Source organism: Diospyros lotus, chromosome 4 (genome assembly GCF_014633365.1).
Source record: "Diospyros lotus cultivar Yz01 chromosome 4, ASM1463336v1, whole genome shotgun sequence".
Classification (NCBI taxonomy): domain Eukaryota; kingdom Viridiplantae; phylum Streptophyta; class Magnoliopsida; order Ericales; family Ebenaceae; genus Diospyros; species Diospyros lotus.
The window spans coordinates 6050762-6067316 of NC_068341.1; the positions used below are offsets into that span (position 1 = coordinate 6050762).

The 16555-nt window shown below is 38.4% G+C and overlaps 1 protein-coding gene across 1 annotated transcript in view; it reads left to right on the forward strand.

Annotated features, from left to right (window-relative positions):
• LOC127799369 (probable histone-arginine methyltransferase 1.3) overlaps window positions 1-16555 on the forward strand; it is a 40882-nt gene that overhangs the window by 17484 nt on the left and 6843 nt on the right. Inside the window, exons 4-11 of the mRNA XM_052333352.1 lie at window positions 1330-1473; window positions 1664-1767; window positions 1868-1966; window positions 2062-2131; window positions 3239-3335; window positions 3564-3618; window positions 4393-4476; window positions 5557-5634. Of these exons, the coding sequence (XP_052189312.1) occupies window positions 1330-1473; window positions 1664-1767; window positions 1868-1966; window positions 2062-2131; window positions 3239-3335; window positions 3564-3618; window positions 4393-4476; window positions 5557-5634 (731 nt within the window). The remainder of the gene's footprint in view (window positions 1-1329; window positions 1474-1663; window positions 1768-1867; window positions 1967-2061; window positions 2132-3238; window positions 3336-3563; window positions 3619-4392; window positions 4477-5556; window positions 5635-16555) is intronic.

Consider the following 16555-nt stretch of genomic DNA (forward strand, 5'->3'; position numbering starts at 1 on the left):
CATTGAAGGATAATAAACTCTTACCTTTCTCTCATTGCTGTCTCTCTCGTTCTCTCTTTTTCCCTTAATCTATTTTGTCTCTCACTCTAATTCTATTCTTCTTCTTCTAAATTCCTATTCAAACCCTAGGACACCCTAGGGTCTTGACATAACTCTCTCAAAGAGGGGGGAATTGTCATGACCCCAAGGGCATTAGTTGCAATTTCCCTTAGGTGTAGTGTGTATTGGAGTTGTTAATTGTTAGTTGGTTGATAACTGAATGTGTGTAAACAGCCTATAAATAGGCTGTAGGTTAGAGAATAAGGGCTATGAATTGATTGAATGAACCAGAATAAGGGCTATGAATTGATTGAATGAACCATTCTGTTTTCCTCTTTGCTCTTATCTTTCTCTCTCTCTGTTCGTCTGACCCTTCCCCTTCCCTTCTCAATTTCTCCCTCTACCTGTTCTGTTTTCTCCCTCCATTCTGTCCTTCCTTCTTCAAATCCCCCAAAATCCCATTCTAAACCCTTGGGTTGTGTCATGAAGGAGAAAAGGTTTGCAAAGTAATATTAACTCATTAGAAGTTGGATTAGATATTGGCTGTTCTTTTATTTACATTTGAGTATAAAATAATATACTGTCTCAGCTCCTTCTGAGTAATTGTTTTCTTTGTATTTTTTAAAAAAGAAAGAAACAAGGAGAGTTGTCTTTTTTGGGCTTTGTTGTTGTGGAATTTTGCAGAATTGTGTTTTAGCGTTTTAAATATTTTTTCTTGAGTGAATCTTTAACTTAAAAGAAGAATAGATTAACTAGATTATACCCAAAAAGATAATTGGATGAATATATATATTTTTAAGCAATCATACATTGGTTTTCTTTTTGATGAGTAATCATGCTTGCATTTTGATTATTACCCGACATCTAAATAGATTCTAATTTCTACTGGGCTTAGTTGTTAGTTCCATAAAGGATGATAACTAAAATCCCAGTAGAAACTGGTATAAAAACATGAAAGCTCAAGCTAATTTTATTTTAAATTCATGAAATCGTATGTTTTTGATAAATATTTTAGAAGCTCCTCATTTCATGAAAACCTGAATTTGTAGCTATTGATAAATTTGGCTCGTATATTTGTACTTATTTATTATTATTGTTTTGCACATTGCAACCTCTGTCTTTACAAGTATGGATTTCAATTGTGTGTTGGAACCATTATTTTAACTATATGGGATTACTTATCAAAGGAATATTGAACATGTCAGACAAGAGCATCCCATAAGGTTTGATCAAAAGCAGTTCCAAACTGTGGTTTGAAAGAGCCTAATTATTTCTTATATTTCCTTCCAGGATTATCTTTACCTAATGGAACATTGTCAGCTTGTAAGAGCAAGTTTGATGATAAGATAGAGGCATCTTCTGCCAAAATGTATTTCCATTACTATGGGCAGTTGCTACATCAGCAAAATATGCTACAGGATTATGTGAGGACAGGTATTACCAATCTTTTTCTTTTTCTTCTTATATTGTTTCAGGTGTTCTGGGTTTGTAACCAAGAAGCCATATGTGATTGAGCTGGTAAAATGCTTCATATCTTAACGAGCTTTTTGGTACTCCTAAAAAATTCTAGAAAAATCCATTTCTGCACCTCTGCATGAATGAATAATAAGAATGCATTTTTCAGGAACCTATTATGCTGCAGTAATTGAGAACCGTGCAGACTTTGTTGGTCGTGTGGTTGTGGATGTTGGCGCTGGTAGTGGCATTCTGTCATTATTTGCAGCACAGGTTGTCTTGGCTCTTTGTTTTTTCCCGGTCACATTAGCAACTTACCTTCTCTCTCGCTTTATGTTGCTCCTTTTTATATATGCATACATATGCATGTCAGGCTGGTGCTAAACATGTTTATGCTGTGGAAGCATCTGAAATGGCAGAATATGCTCGCAAACTTATTGCTGGGAACCCTTCACTGGGTCAAAGAATTACAGTGAGATTTTGTTCCACGTTAAATTTCAATATAAATGGTTCTACTGCCAGTGTGTGTTTCTCACTGTTTTCTGATGTTTTCCTTTTACATTGTAGGTAGTCAAGGGTAAAATTGAAGATGTTGAATTACCAGAGAAAGCAGACATTCTGATTTCTGAGCCAATGGGTAAACACGTCATTCATGCTTTGGGCATCCAAGTTGATTATTGTACTCCCTGTTATGTTATATCAAATGGTGGATATGCATGCTTATTTTTAAGCAGAAATTACTGTGGTGGTGTTGCTTGTTACTTGAGAATGATTTCCCATTTACCTTATTGTTGAATATCTGGTCAAATGATTGGTTAGCTAGAATTCATGTAGCTGACCCCACCTAATGGGATTAAGGTTTGCTATTTTGTTTTTTTATCTGGTGAAAATTTTCATAATGATTATTTGCAATGTTGATTGTCTTAGAATGTTGGTTTGAGTTGGCAAATGTTGTCACAATTATCAATCTTTAAGTAGTGCTTTGAGTTACATGAATGGTAAGATATGCTTGCTAATGTCTGAATTACTTTCGTTTATTTATTTTTTATTTTTTCAGTTTTACATTTATTGTCTTTATTTATTCCACAGTTATTTACAAACATGTATTCTTGGCACTGGCTTTGAACGTTTTCTTTGAATTTGCTCTTATTATAGATTGTAAAGTGAGCTCCAAATTGTTAAAAGGCCATTTTGGAATGAATAAGGTGTTTGGATAAATCTTTTAGGAGGAAAGGAGAAGTTAGTGGAGCAACCATTTTAAACTTTTGCCCTTTTCTTAATTTTGGGGGGAAACGGGTGGAAAGTAAAGTGTTTTGTATTTTAATATTTTTCATATGTCAATTATGTTTACAAGATAATTGCAAATTTGTGTTTAAAATTTACCCATATACCTTAACTCTTTCATTGTCTCTCATAATTTTTTCTAAGTAAACAAGAGGAATGAAATGTTTCCTTCACTTCGCCGTGCCCAACCAAACGAAGAAAAATTATAAATCCCTTCCCTTTCTGTCTCTTCACTTTATAACTTGTACTTCCTTTGGTTGTCCCTCTCCCACGGTTCAATCCCAATATGGTGTTAGTTATCTTTTGTGCTGGTCATTTTCTTTCTTTCTTTATTCCATGAGTTCCATTCTTTTTCATTTTGAAAACCTTTGGTGTAAAGAAACAATCTACACTATTGCTAATGATGGGACCTCATTCATTGTTTATTATGTACAAATCCAAATCTAGTTACTTTTTGCAGGGACTTTACTGGTCAATGAAAGAATGCTGGAGACCTATGTAATTGCAAGGGACCGGTTCCTTCAACCCAATGGAAAAATGTTCCCTACAATTGGAAGGTGATTGTGATTGTGTCTTATTTTATGTGCTCTCAATGGTTGCTTCTTATTCTGTTTGTGTGTCTGATCATATAACCAAAACTAATATAATTTGTTATTTTCCATTTTTTGGATTCTGGAGTCTAAAGTTGATTGCTCTTGGTGTGTTTAGTCATATAACTGGAATTAATATGCTTTGTTACTTTCCGTTTTTTGGATTCTGAAGTCTACAGTTGAGTTTTCTTGCAGAATACACATGGCACCATTTTGCGATGAATATTTGTACATTGAAATTGCAAATAAGGTATGTTGATTGATGATTTTGCAGCATATGTAAGGTTTATTACTATCATGTTCATTGTGCATGAAGGAAGGCCGGGAGTGACCCAATAAATTTGTCTCTCCTTTGATTTTAAATGATCCTTTTGACTATTTCTCGTCATCTAAGAATCCAATATCCTTTTTCAAATCTAAGTGGATATTTTACGTCCATCATGTTAAATAAGAATCATGCTACATGTACATCATTTTTGTACATCTTGCGCTACACAAGGGGTATTATGACCAAAATACCCTGCGCCTCTATGCGTCTCATGAGGGATATTTTTGTCATTGGTACACTTTTGTGTAGCCCAAGGTGTACACAAAGGTGTACCAATAGCATTATTCGTTAAATAATGCTTGAATCAGTATCACCTATTTCTATCAAGGAAAATGCTATTTGTAAGCCTTGGGCTACACAATATAGTTAAAATGACAAAAATACCCCTCATCCAAGGCAGTAAGGCGCAAGGGGTTTTTAGTCATTTGCGCACATGTGTAGCCCAAGGTGTAGCCCTTGATGTACAAGTAGCATGGTCCTATTAAACTGTATGGTAACATGGCATTATATTGGACAAAGTCATGAATCAAAAACCATGAATTCATTGTGTCACTATTACTCTAGTGCTAAATAAGCAGCTAGGGGACAGAAAATGATAGCAGTGTCAATGTCTTCTGTTTTATTATTATTATTATTATTATTATTGTTAAACGAAGTGGGTCATGAAGGGTGTCTAATTCCTTATTGCACCTGCAGGCCCTTTTTTGGCAGCAACAAAATTATTATGGGGTTGATTTAACTCCCTTACATGGGACTGCTTTCCAAGGGTACTTTTCCCAGGTCTGTCCTGCTTGAATATGCCACAAATATGTAAAAATGTCAAGACAGCTTTTGACTTTTTTCTTATTCTAAGCTTTTAATGCCTAGACTTGCATTGTAATTCTTCTTGTTTTGGGGATCTCTTCTTATGTCTGGCTTCGAATGCCTGCAAGGCAATTATACTGCATCTTGTTTGTTGTTTCTGTTCACTTTTTAGGTTATAATCTTTTTTTAGCTATTCCTGATTGTTTTTATCATGTTTGAATGCTGGAACTCTGGAAAAGGTTATATGCTTATAACTGATTCTCACCTTTTTCCTTTGGTAATTTGTTGTTGATGGTTAGAGTTTATTTTAGTGAAGTGGCAAGTTCATAAATCCTTTTTAAATTATGATATGGAAATTGGCATCTTCATGATTAAAGAGCTGCTGTTAGAAATTCTTATGTATCAGAAAAGGGGGAAAAAGAGCTGCTATGAGATGTTTTTTAAAGCTAGATGTCTTGTTTGTTGTTGCTCATTGTGATTGTTTAAAGTGTAGTAATTTGAAACTTGAAATTTGTTTGCAGAAATTAAATTTCATGTAAGATGTAGGTATTTTACACTGCATCGGCAAGCACATTGTAAGAGGTCCTACCAAACAGTGGAAGTTTGGCTGATGACTTTGAATCCAGATGATCTGAAAACCATATATTGGTACTGATTCTGAAATTAGTTGAGTATGCCCTTTTCCATGATGTAATCCATAGTCCAGACTGAAGATAACCCTTTTCAGGGATTTCAGTTGATGATGAAAATTGTAACTAGAAAAAATACATCGTTAAATTTTGCTAAATTTCTGATGTTACAAATCATTAATAGGAAAGAGCTGGGGTCCAGTTTTCAGACTCAAATTAGGACAATCTCAACCCCAAAAATTGTAGATGTGTTGACAGGAAAGCAGCGTTTGAAGGTTCTTGAAACTCACAGGAAAAAATGCACTTTCTATGTGCAAGTGTACACTCCTGTTGTCATGTTTTATGGACTGTAATTGTTTCTTTATGGTTTCCATAGTTACACATATCTTTCCTACATGCTTATTAATCTCCTTCACTTTCTATGCAGCCTGTAGTTGATGCTTTTGATCCCAGGGTATTGGTGGCTCCTGCAATATCTCATATGCTAAACTTTAACTCTATAAAGGTATTACTATCTCAACAAAAATATTTGCTTGCCAACCACTTCTCCTTAACCTTTGGCACATTCCTGAATTAATTTTTCAGATGAATGTCTTTCATTTTGCCATAAGTTTCACTTCTCATGTCTCCATGAATACATTGATATATTGTTTGAACTAGTTAGTATCTTAATCTTAGTTATACCCCATGGGTTGTCTGATATTTTTAAAAGGATTGTTTAGGGGCCATTCCCTGCATGTAGAGTATGAGAAATTGATCAAAACATGCATCTTGAAGAACTGCCTGTTTAACCTTCTGCAAATGTCTGCTTTCATGTCTTGTGTTAAATATGGAATATTTAGATCTCCAACTGGTTATTAATGTCAATGGATGCATTTGTTGGGTAAGTTATTTTATTTTGGTTTACTGAAGATCAAAATTAAAGCTTTATTGTGTTGATACTACCAGCCTTATCAACCAGAAAATTAAAAAAAAGAATCTTATGAGTAACTTTCAGTGTTTTCCATTCTAGAAGTTTGAACCTATCCTTCTAGCAGAATGTTTGTGGTGAGGAAAATTATGTTCCTTTGTGCCCTTTGCATGGTAGAACTATGTCAAGTCCTGGAATTGGGGTTGGACAATTCTGGTATTGTGGTTCTTGATTAGAAACAGAAAGTGAGAGGAGAGAGAAAAGGGAGAGAGATAAGAGAGAAAGAGCAGGCCTCATATAGCGCCTGCCTTCTAACCGAATCATAACCATCATAACTAAAAGGAAGTAATCTGTTGTACAGTTAGCTACCCAACCTTGTAACCAATTAACCACCCAGCTAATTGTTAATACAAGTGGCTATATCTTTCTAACAAAATACTTTTTTGTCCTTAGGGTCATGACAATCCCCTCCCCTTCAAACAATTCTTGTCCTCAAGGATTAGAGTAGGTCGACAGCCCTTGGAAATTGCTTCAGCAAATCAAGAAGATACTCTCAAGTGGTGTGATCAGGATGTAGATGGGACCATTGCACCAGAACTTGGGTTAGGGGTAATGATCCTTGGTACACGACTCGTTTCTCCACAATGGCACGAGGCTATACCACTTCCTCCAATTCTTCCGCCATGGGTGTCATGTACCTAGGGTTTAGCCTAGGATTGGATTGACAATCAAAAGGATTTGATGGAATAGAATCAAGAACAGAACATTGGAGAGGAAAAAAATGGACAAAAAAATGGGGGAAAGAATGTAGAGAGAAATGAGGGAGAGCAGTAGAGAGAAAAGAGAGGGAGAATGAAGAGAATTGTAGAGAGAGAATTAGAGTTTCATTCAAACAATTCAAGCATAACCTCTCATCCTTAGTTGAGACTTATATATAGCCTACAGCCTCCCACATGCACCCATGAGCAATACAAAAATAGCCTAATTGCCTATTAGCTAAGGACAAAACCTTATAATAGAAAACAAGAAAATGAAATTACAATTATTGTATAATGCATGTAAACTCCTACTATTATATTTACTAATCTATCCTTGGGGTCATGACAATTCCTCTCTCCTTGAGAGAGTTCTTGTTCCCAAGAACTTGTAGCAACTAGCCACTACTCTTATCCAATACCAGCCTTCTCTGTTTGTTTTATTCCCTTTTCTTTCTTTCTCCTTTGAGGCCTCTTCTTCTTCGTTCTTAGGTTTCCAAGATCAATCTCAGGTATAATTTGGCCCAGAATTTCATTAGGGAAGACTTTATTGAGTTCAAGCCCAATACAACCACCCCCGATAATAGCTATCCAATCAAGCTTGGTCTTCAATCTATGGACATGATCAGACACTTCTGGATTGACATAGCTAGTAGCTGAACATTGGAGTCCAATGGAAGGATTATCCATGTTCGTGACTTTCGTTAGTACTTCATTACCGTCCAATACAAGTAAGAGAGCAGATCTACAACCATAGTTGTTGTTATTGTATCCTCATTCAACCCATAGCCATACGCTGTTGCAAAAATATCAACCACCACCTCGAAATGCAACAATGGAGGATTGTAGACTTGCCTTGAATACTCATACCAAGGTTGTCTATGAGCATTAACATTAGGAGTTGTTACAACTTCAATTCCAACCAACGATTTCTCAATGACTGACACCTGGCCTCCATCTCGACCTTCTTCCCTAACATGATTTACAACTAGATTAGGCTGTGCATCATCGGGATCATCAGCTTCTTGTTCTTGTAAAGTGTGGGCAACCCCAATCTCCTCATCCAATCTTCTTTCATTTTCAAAATCTTGAGTTTCCATTGACTTGTTCACTTCATTTATAGCGGCAACTTCCTTAATATTGGCTGAAATTTCAGTCGGAATCTCCTGATTACATGCAAATAATTTAGCAACTCCTCCTTCCTTGTGTTTGTTGGAATTTCCCTCTATATGAACTTCTCTTTCAACAATATCAGATTGCCCCTTTGCCTTTATTGCCCTATCAATCTGTTCATTACAGATTTCCTTTGGATAATGTCATTCACCTTTAATATCATTTCCTGATGTTGCACTTCTTCTCTGGCTACTCCATTTTTAGGAATTTATCTTTGTTAAAACTCTTGCAATAATCATCAAAGAATTCAGCGGGAAAACTGTAATGATACTTCTTAGTTAGTATCATCGCAAACTCCTACAATTGTTTATGTATCATACGGTCGAATTCCTTGCTCGTATCATGTACCACACTTCTTGTTTCCTTGTCCAAGTGGCTGATTTTATTCTCAAACTTCTTTTCCCATGCATGAGGCTCTTGGCCAAACTTCTCATGATGTCTACCTCCAACTGAGAATGCAACATTCTTTTGTTGCAATGGCAACCTCATCTATTTCATGTATGCACACCCTATGGTCTCACAACCAGGACATCTTACTAAAATTGTAGCATTCTTGTTAACTTAGGAGCACTTAGAATTAGATTTCTTAGTTGAAAATCACTACCTCACCAAGCACACACACTCACAGATTTTGAACGACAATAAAGATGAAATCAAAATGAAAGAAACAGAATGTAAATGACAGAAAAATAAACCAAACCACAGAAGAGCACAAGTCGTTTATCCTGGTTCAGATTGCCCCTTAGGACAACCCTACATCCAGCCTCTAAAGCCTCTCGAGAGCAGCCGCCTTTGATTCAGAAAGAAGGATCACAATAGAGTCTCTTTCCCTTACGATTACAAGCCTTTCCAAGATTACAAAGACTATTCTATTACACATAGCCTTTCCTCTTTCGACTTTCTCGTGAGAATGAATTATGCATTGCCTAAGCCTAGACTCTTGTCCTATTTATAGAAAAATAGGGCATTAATTACTAGGAACTTATAACCGGTATAGACATTTTCGGTTTTACCCCCAAACTTAATTCTAATTACAAGCGGGAAAAAATTGCCTATCTATAACCCCAAATTCTGATGCATCCTAACTGCCAATATGCTAGATTTACTTGAGACAACACTCTTAACAATTCTTCTGCTGCAATTGAGACTCCAATGGTCTCATGTGTGCACTACTCTCTATGGTCGATTTTTCACACAATATACTTCGAAGTCCAAGTAGCAGGAGTTCTATACATGATGAATCCCCCCTTCTGTAAGCTATTCTGCTCTAAATTAGAATCGCCTCAACACAATTCAATATTTGATAAGGAATTTCGCCGGATCTGTGAGATTAGTTGTTGTTTGAAATTTTTGACAAAACCAATGGCAACTTCCGACCCTAGAGTTGCTTCTCCCTTTCGATTATGATCGATCTCAATTTCAACAACTGAGACCACCTAGACTTGTTGGAATGTTGTGCTTCGGTTTGCTGACCCACACTGCACAACCTCGAAAAATAGCCACAATCAACCTGCTCTTCTGCTTCACAACAATCGCCCAGGACAAGCAATCACCTCACCACAATTAGCGATCTTCAATTCTCAAGCATAATGAACAGCTAGGCAACAGATCCGATTATGCCTTCTGGCTCGCTTGTGGCAAAAGTCTCCTACACTCGCTTCGCCTTCTTGACCGACTACCGTAACTCAGAAAACAACATTAAATCACCTTGTTGTTCCACCTTCAATAGTCGCTTTGTTTCACCTTCAAAGTCGACAACCTAATCTCAAAGCGATTCACACTTCCACCTTCATAGTCGCCCCGTTTCCAATCCAATACCTACTGTGCCACTTTCATTTGACTTCAAATTCAACTCGATATCACTGTCGACATTCTCCTGACTTGTGTTGTCTTCAATTCCGCTAAGTCCTGATACCAACTCTAATCACTATCCGCTTCACCCAATCATCGTCCAACACTCCAAATCGGCTAATTGTCCGCCTATGATCACAATTGCCGTTGATCATCAATCGCTCAAGAATCTGGACTAGCCTCAATTGCACGCCTTCACAATCTGGATCTTACGCACTAATAAAAAAAAACTTCCAGATCCTTAGTTGAAAATCATCGGAATCACTTACTGGAATTAATTAGAATTGTCGGAACTCTAGAATTCGCTAGACTCGAAGTTGCAACCATGGGGACTCACGATCGCCCCAGCCGGCGCTTCCTTCTCACCCAATCACTGTGCAGGTCGGAATTGCTTGGTTTATCTCCCAAGATTACAACCTAACTTGTTGCTGTCGGTTTTCGAAATCACCTTCTGATTTTGTGAATCAACTGCCTCAAACAACATCCATCAACATCCAACGGACCTTAATTTGCAACGAAAACGGTCGAGGAACGATTCTCTGATACCATTTGTCATGTACCTAGGGTTTAGCCTAGGATTGGATTGAGAATCAAAAGGATCTGATGGAATAGAATCAAGAACATAACATTGGAGAGGGAAAACATGGACAAAAATGGGGGAAAGAATGTAGAGAGAAATGAGGGAGAACAGTAAAGGGAAACGAGAGGGAGAATGGAGAGAATTGTAGAGAGGGAATCAGAGTTGCATTCAGACAATTCAAGCGTAACCTCTCATCCTCAACTGAGGCTTATATATAGTCTACAGCCTCCCACATGCACCCATGTGCAATACAAAAATAGCCTATTAGCTAAGGACAAAATCTTATAACAGAAAACAAAAAAGAAAATTACAATTATTGTATAATGCATGTAAACATTATACGGGATGGGTGCTCACTCCCTCTGGAAGCTGCAACTTATAAGCAACTTTGCCCACCTTAGCCACGATGGAATTTGGCCCAAAGTATTTGGGACTAAGTTTAGCAGCCGGAATTGATGTATAGGGTTGTTGTAAAAACCTTTTGACCTTAAGGTAGACCTTTTCCCCGACATTGAATGATCTATCACTCCTCTTTTTATCTGCTACCTGCTTCATACGATTTTGGGTTGTGGCCAATTCTCACCTAAGAACTGTCAACATTTGTTGCCTCTGTTGTAAGTAGTGCCCCACGGAAGTCATGGTAGGAGGGGGGAATAAAAAATGGCAGGCAATAGTGAAGGTTTATACCCAAACATTGTCTTAAAAGGACTCCTCTTAATAGCACTATGGTAGCTAGAATTTTACCACCACTATGCTAAGGACAATCATTTGTTCCAGCCAAAAAAATAGTTGCTTCACCTTGTGATATGTAGCCCATACACCAGAATGACCCTCTAATGGTGAGCAATGAAGTGCCTTTAAGATCCTTTCCTTTAAGGGTTTGTCATCTCCCACCACTAATCTTCCCTTAAACTGTACCAATCCATTTGAAAGTGTGTAACCAGAAGTTCTCGAAGGCTGCATAGTTAATTGGGCTACAAGATCCTTCAGCCACCCAGATCATAACTCTCGCCAACTCCTTAACCCAATCTAGAACCATAGTTGTAATGGCCCGACAGTCACCTTTTTCTTCCCTCCTTGACAGTGCATCTGCTATAATATTCTCCTGACCCCTCTAGTATTGGATAGTGTAGTACAATCCCATTAATTTGGAAACCCCCTTTTTGCTATAATTGAGTATGCAACCTCTATTGTGATAAGAACTACAAGCTCTCATGATTCGCTTTAATTACAAAAGGACTCCCTTCCAAATAGTGCTGTCAGTTTTCCACTACCCCCAACACAACCAGCAGTTCCTTGTTATACACACTTAGCCCCAGATGTTTTTGGGATAAGGCTTGGCTAATATACGTCAATGGCCTACCCTCTTGCATAAGTATAGCCCTTATCCCACTGTCACATGCGTCTGTTTGCACTATAAAAGGCTTGAAGAAGCCTGGTAATGCCAAGACAGGGGCTTGAGTCATGGCTTTCTTCAAAGCTAAAAAGGTCGTCTCAGCTCTAGGGTTCCACTGGAAACTATCCTTCTTGAGTAACTCTGTTAGGGGTTTATTGATCATACCATAATACTGAATGAATTTCCAGCAATACTCTGTTAGCCCCAAAAAACCCTTCAATTCCTTTACTGTAATGGGCTTAGGCCACTCTACCATTGCTGCCACTTTCTTGGAATCAGTCCTAACACCCTCACCATAAATTATATGACCCAAATACTCTATTTCTTCCTCAAGGAAGGTACATTTAGAGAGCTTGACATACAATTGGTGCGATTTAAGAATCTCAAAAGTAGTTCGAAGGTGTGATAAGAGTTGTTCAAAGTTGGGACAGTAAATGAGGATGTCATAAAAAAAAACATGTATGAACTTCCTCAAGTAGGGATTAAAGATTTGGTTCATCAATGCTTGAAAAGTAATCGGGGCATTGGTAAGTTCAAAGGGCATGACTGTCATGTACCTAGGGTTTAGCCTAGGATTGGATTGGCAATTGAAAGGATCCGATAGAATAGAACCAAGAACAGAACAATTGGAGATGGAAATTGGACAGAAATGGGGGAAAGAATGTAGAGAGAAATGAGGGAGAGTGCAAAAGAAATGAGAAGGAGATTGGGAGAGAATTGTAGAGAGAGAGAATTAAGAATTCATTCAATCAATTCAAGCATGAGCATCCCATTTGTTAACAGTAGCCTTATATAGGCATATTTGGCTCTTAACAACATGCACGACACACCCATATGCTTCTAACTAATTGCTAAAATATCCTCTAACAACTATTATAGGCCTATTACCCTATTGCCCCTCTATGAATCCTTGGGTTATGACAATTCCTCCCTCTTTGAGAGAGTTCTTATCCCCAAGAACATGCAGCAAGTAGTCATGGCCCTTCATCCAATTCCAGCCTTCTCTATCTGGTTTATTCTCTTTTCTTTCATTCTCCTTCTAGGCTGCTTCTTCTTTGTTCTTAGGTTCTCATCAATTGGAACAAAAATGATGATCATTGTAGTCAAGGTTGCATCTACCTCCAAGGAGTAACAGACCATTTTCCCTGGGTTTGCAATAGTTACCAAATTAAGATTGTTGGTACACATAGTCTGAGGATCCACTATGATGCTAAAACCTGTCAATATGTCCACATCAAGTGCTTTCAATGAATTTAGTTGCTACATGTCGTAGGTAGCAGCTAAAACCTGCAACCCTAAAGCCTTCAAATGATGTTCATTCTGAAATTCACCCATCCGACGAGTTACCACATATGTTCCCCTCCTCTTATCATCTTCAAAAATGACAGCAACATGGTGACACCATTTAGGATCAGCAAGACTTCCTCCTGCTGGTGTTGTCTTCCTCTTATTCTTCCCAGTTGTGTCCTGCTCGCTACTATACACCTTAGATTTATCCTTCACAATTTTCTCCTCCAATTGTGTCCCAGTGTCCCTCTCGACAATTTCCCTTCCTGTACGATCATACTGATTGCATAGGAAGGGATGTGCAGGTTCCTCAATGGCTGAAACATGGTTTCCATCCCAATATGATTTGTAGCCAGATTATCTGAGGAAACCATCCCCCTATTCGAACTATTATAGGCATGAAAGCCAACCTCAGAGCAATTCTCATCTCCAATCTGATGTAGACTGATCCTCAACCAAATTTTCAATTTCCTGCTCTTGCAAAATGTGGTCTGCACGGATCTCTTTATCCAATCTCCTTTCTTCTTCGAGATCTTGTGTTACCCTTGACAAGTTTTCTTCAGTTCCAACACTTTCTTTCTTAATATTGACTAGATTTTCAGTTAGAACCTCCTTATTCCCTACAAACAATTCAACAACTCCCTTTCTCTTGTGTTTGTTAGAATCTCCCTCTACTACTGCCTTATCCACCTGATCCTTATAGATTCTCTTTGGATAATGCATTTCACCACCAATATCCTCTTTAATGTTGTAGTCATCGTCCTTAATAATTCTGTCGAAACCGGTATACTTCTTCCACTCCATATTGGAGGTAGGCAGTGAATTCATTTTTTGCCTTCTTGACTTCTCCTTCGCATGCTTCATTTTAAGGAATTCCTCTTTGTTAAGACTTTAGCGATAATCTTGAAGAATTCAGTGGGAAAGCTATAGTGATACTTCTTAGTAAGTATCATCACAAACTCCTGTAACTGTTCATATAACATACGTCCGAATTCCTTGCACATTCCGTGTATCACGCTGTTTGTTTTTTTGTCAATTTGGTTAGACTCATTATCTAACTTTTCCCCTGCTTGATTCTTCTAACTAAACTGTTCATGATTCCTGTTGTTGCCAACCGAAAATGCAGCCTTCTCCTTCTGCCATTGAGGCTCTAATTGCCTCATGTGTGCATTGCCTCCCCTGGCTTCATGAGCAGGACACCCCACTGAAAATGCAACATTCTTTTGCTACAATTGAGTCTCCCATGGCCTCATGTCTATATTGGCTGTCTTGGCAAAACTTTCACGAGCGGAACCAGCCATAGGCCAAGAAACTTCTTTCCACCCTGCTTCGCCTCCCAAATTCACACATCCGATCTGAGGGCTGGTCTATCATGTGGAAATTAACCATGTTGGTCAGTAATAGCCTAAACAGATCGGAATTCACCTAGCTAGCTTGACGACGAAGTCTACCTCTCAAACTCTAATCCTTAGCACTACGATAGTCGTCTATCACCCTAGGCATTTGAGTCAATTTCCGAAAATCTTCCGTCTCCGGTGCTACTTTAAGTTGCTTTGGAATTTAAGCGACTCTACCTAAATTCGTCGAAATCCAATTCAATGGACAAAGATTTAATCGGCTTAGTTCAGTCTCCCAGAAGTTGCCTCACTCTGATTTGTATTGAGTTACCCGTTCGATCTGCAACTCTTGAAACTCCTACTACGACTCAATTAGTCTCCCTTGATCTGCAATTGATCGCCGATTAGGACTGAAAGCAATCGTAACTCAACAATTTCCATTCCCAAGCCGATCTCTGGGAATCACTGTAGCCAGTCAATACGAATCAGCTATCGCTCAATAACTGGTTCATTATGGATCAACGATTTTCAATCCCCAGCAAAATGAACGACTAGGCATTAGGTCTGCTTCCGCCTTCGATCTGAGACCTCAAACAATTGGAGTAGGAGAAGTTAAAGGCCGCGGACTGCTTTGTTGCAATTCTCAATGGAGTTGACTCGAATAGCGCCTCACAAATCACTTGCTACACCAGTTTCTAGTACTCACTTTCAAATTTCGAGCCTGATTTAGGAGATTGTTCCGTGAATTTTGATGGTTTCAACAAGATTGATATGTCCCTAATTCCTTCAAGTTGACTCGCCTCAATCGCAATTCAGTGATCGTGGACCATCATCCCTTTGTTGCCTTCCAGTCAAACCAAGAATCACCGTCAATGATTAGATCTATCACCGTCAAGAATCACTATTGAGGACCATTGTCGAACCAAAGATCATCATCGACTCTTTGTTGCCTCTCGTGGTCGAGGATCACCAACTCAGCGCCCCAAACCCAGTCGCTTCAGAATCACCGTTGAAGTTGCCTAGGTTAGTTTCGCCTTCACTTGCTTTCCTCAGTCAGTCTCCTTCCCAACTCAATCAATTGATGCTTCCGATCAGGTTGGAGTTCAATTCATTCACTCAGAATTTTGTCTCAAGCTAATGATTGCCTAAGTTTCAACCGAGGAACGATCGGCTCACCTCTGAGTTCGCCTTCAAAATTCAAGCTGGTCATCGAACTTGCTTGCTCGCTCTCATCTCACCCAACCATTGCCTACTGTGCTTTGCAGTTACCTTTGCTTCGCATCTCAAAGATTTCAGTCCGAGAATCACTTGCTCATTCGAAGTCTGCTAGTCAGAATTCCTGGTTGAACATTGTACAACCGGAATAGTTTAAGTCAAGACCAAGAACCATCGTAATTTCTTAACAGAGAGAACCGCTAAGGAACAAACTTCTCTGATGCCAATTTGCTATGCACCTAGGGTTTAGCCTAGAATTGGATTGGCAATTGGAAGGATTTGATGGAATAGAACCAAGAATAAAACGATTGGAGAGGGAAATTGGACAGAAATAGTGGAAAGAATGTAGAGAGAAATGAGGAAGAGTGCAGAAGAAACAAGAGGGAGATTGGGAGAGAATTGTAGAGAGAGAGAATTAAGAATTCATTCAATCAATTCAAGCATGAGCATCTCATCCGTTTACAGTAACCTTATATAGGCATATCTGGCTCCTAAGAGCATGCACAATACACCCATGTGTTTCTAACTAATTGCTGAAATATTCTCTAACAACTATTATAGGCCTATTACCCTATTGCCCCTCTCTGGATCCTTGGGTCATGACAATGACAGCAAATTTATATAACCCTTGGTGGATCCTAAAGGTTGTTTTTGGAATATCATAGGGTTTCATGCGAATTTGGTGGTAATTGAACCTAAGATCCAATTTAGAGAAGATTTTGTCACCAAACAATTCATCAAGTAGGTCTTGAATTAGGGGTATGTCAAACTTATTTTTGATGGTGTTAGAGTTGAGTTGCCGATAATCAATACAAAATCTCTATGTTCCATCTGTCTTTTTGACAAGAAGGACTGGAGATGCATAAGAGCTTTGGCTAGGTTGAATTATGGCCGCACTCATCATGGACTTGACTTGTTTTTC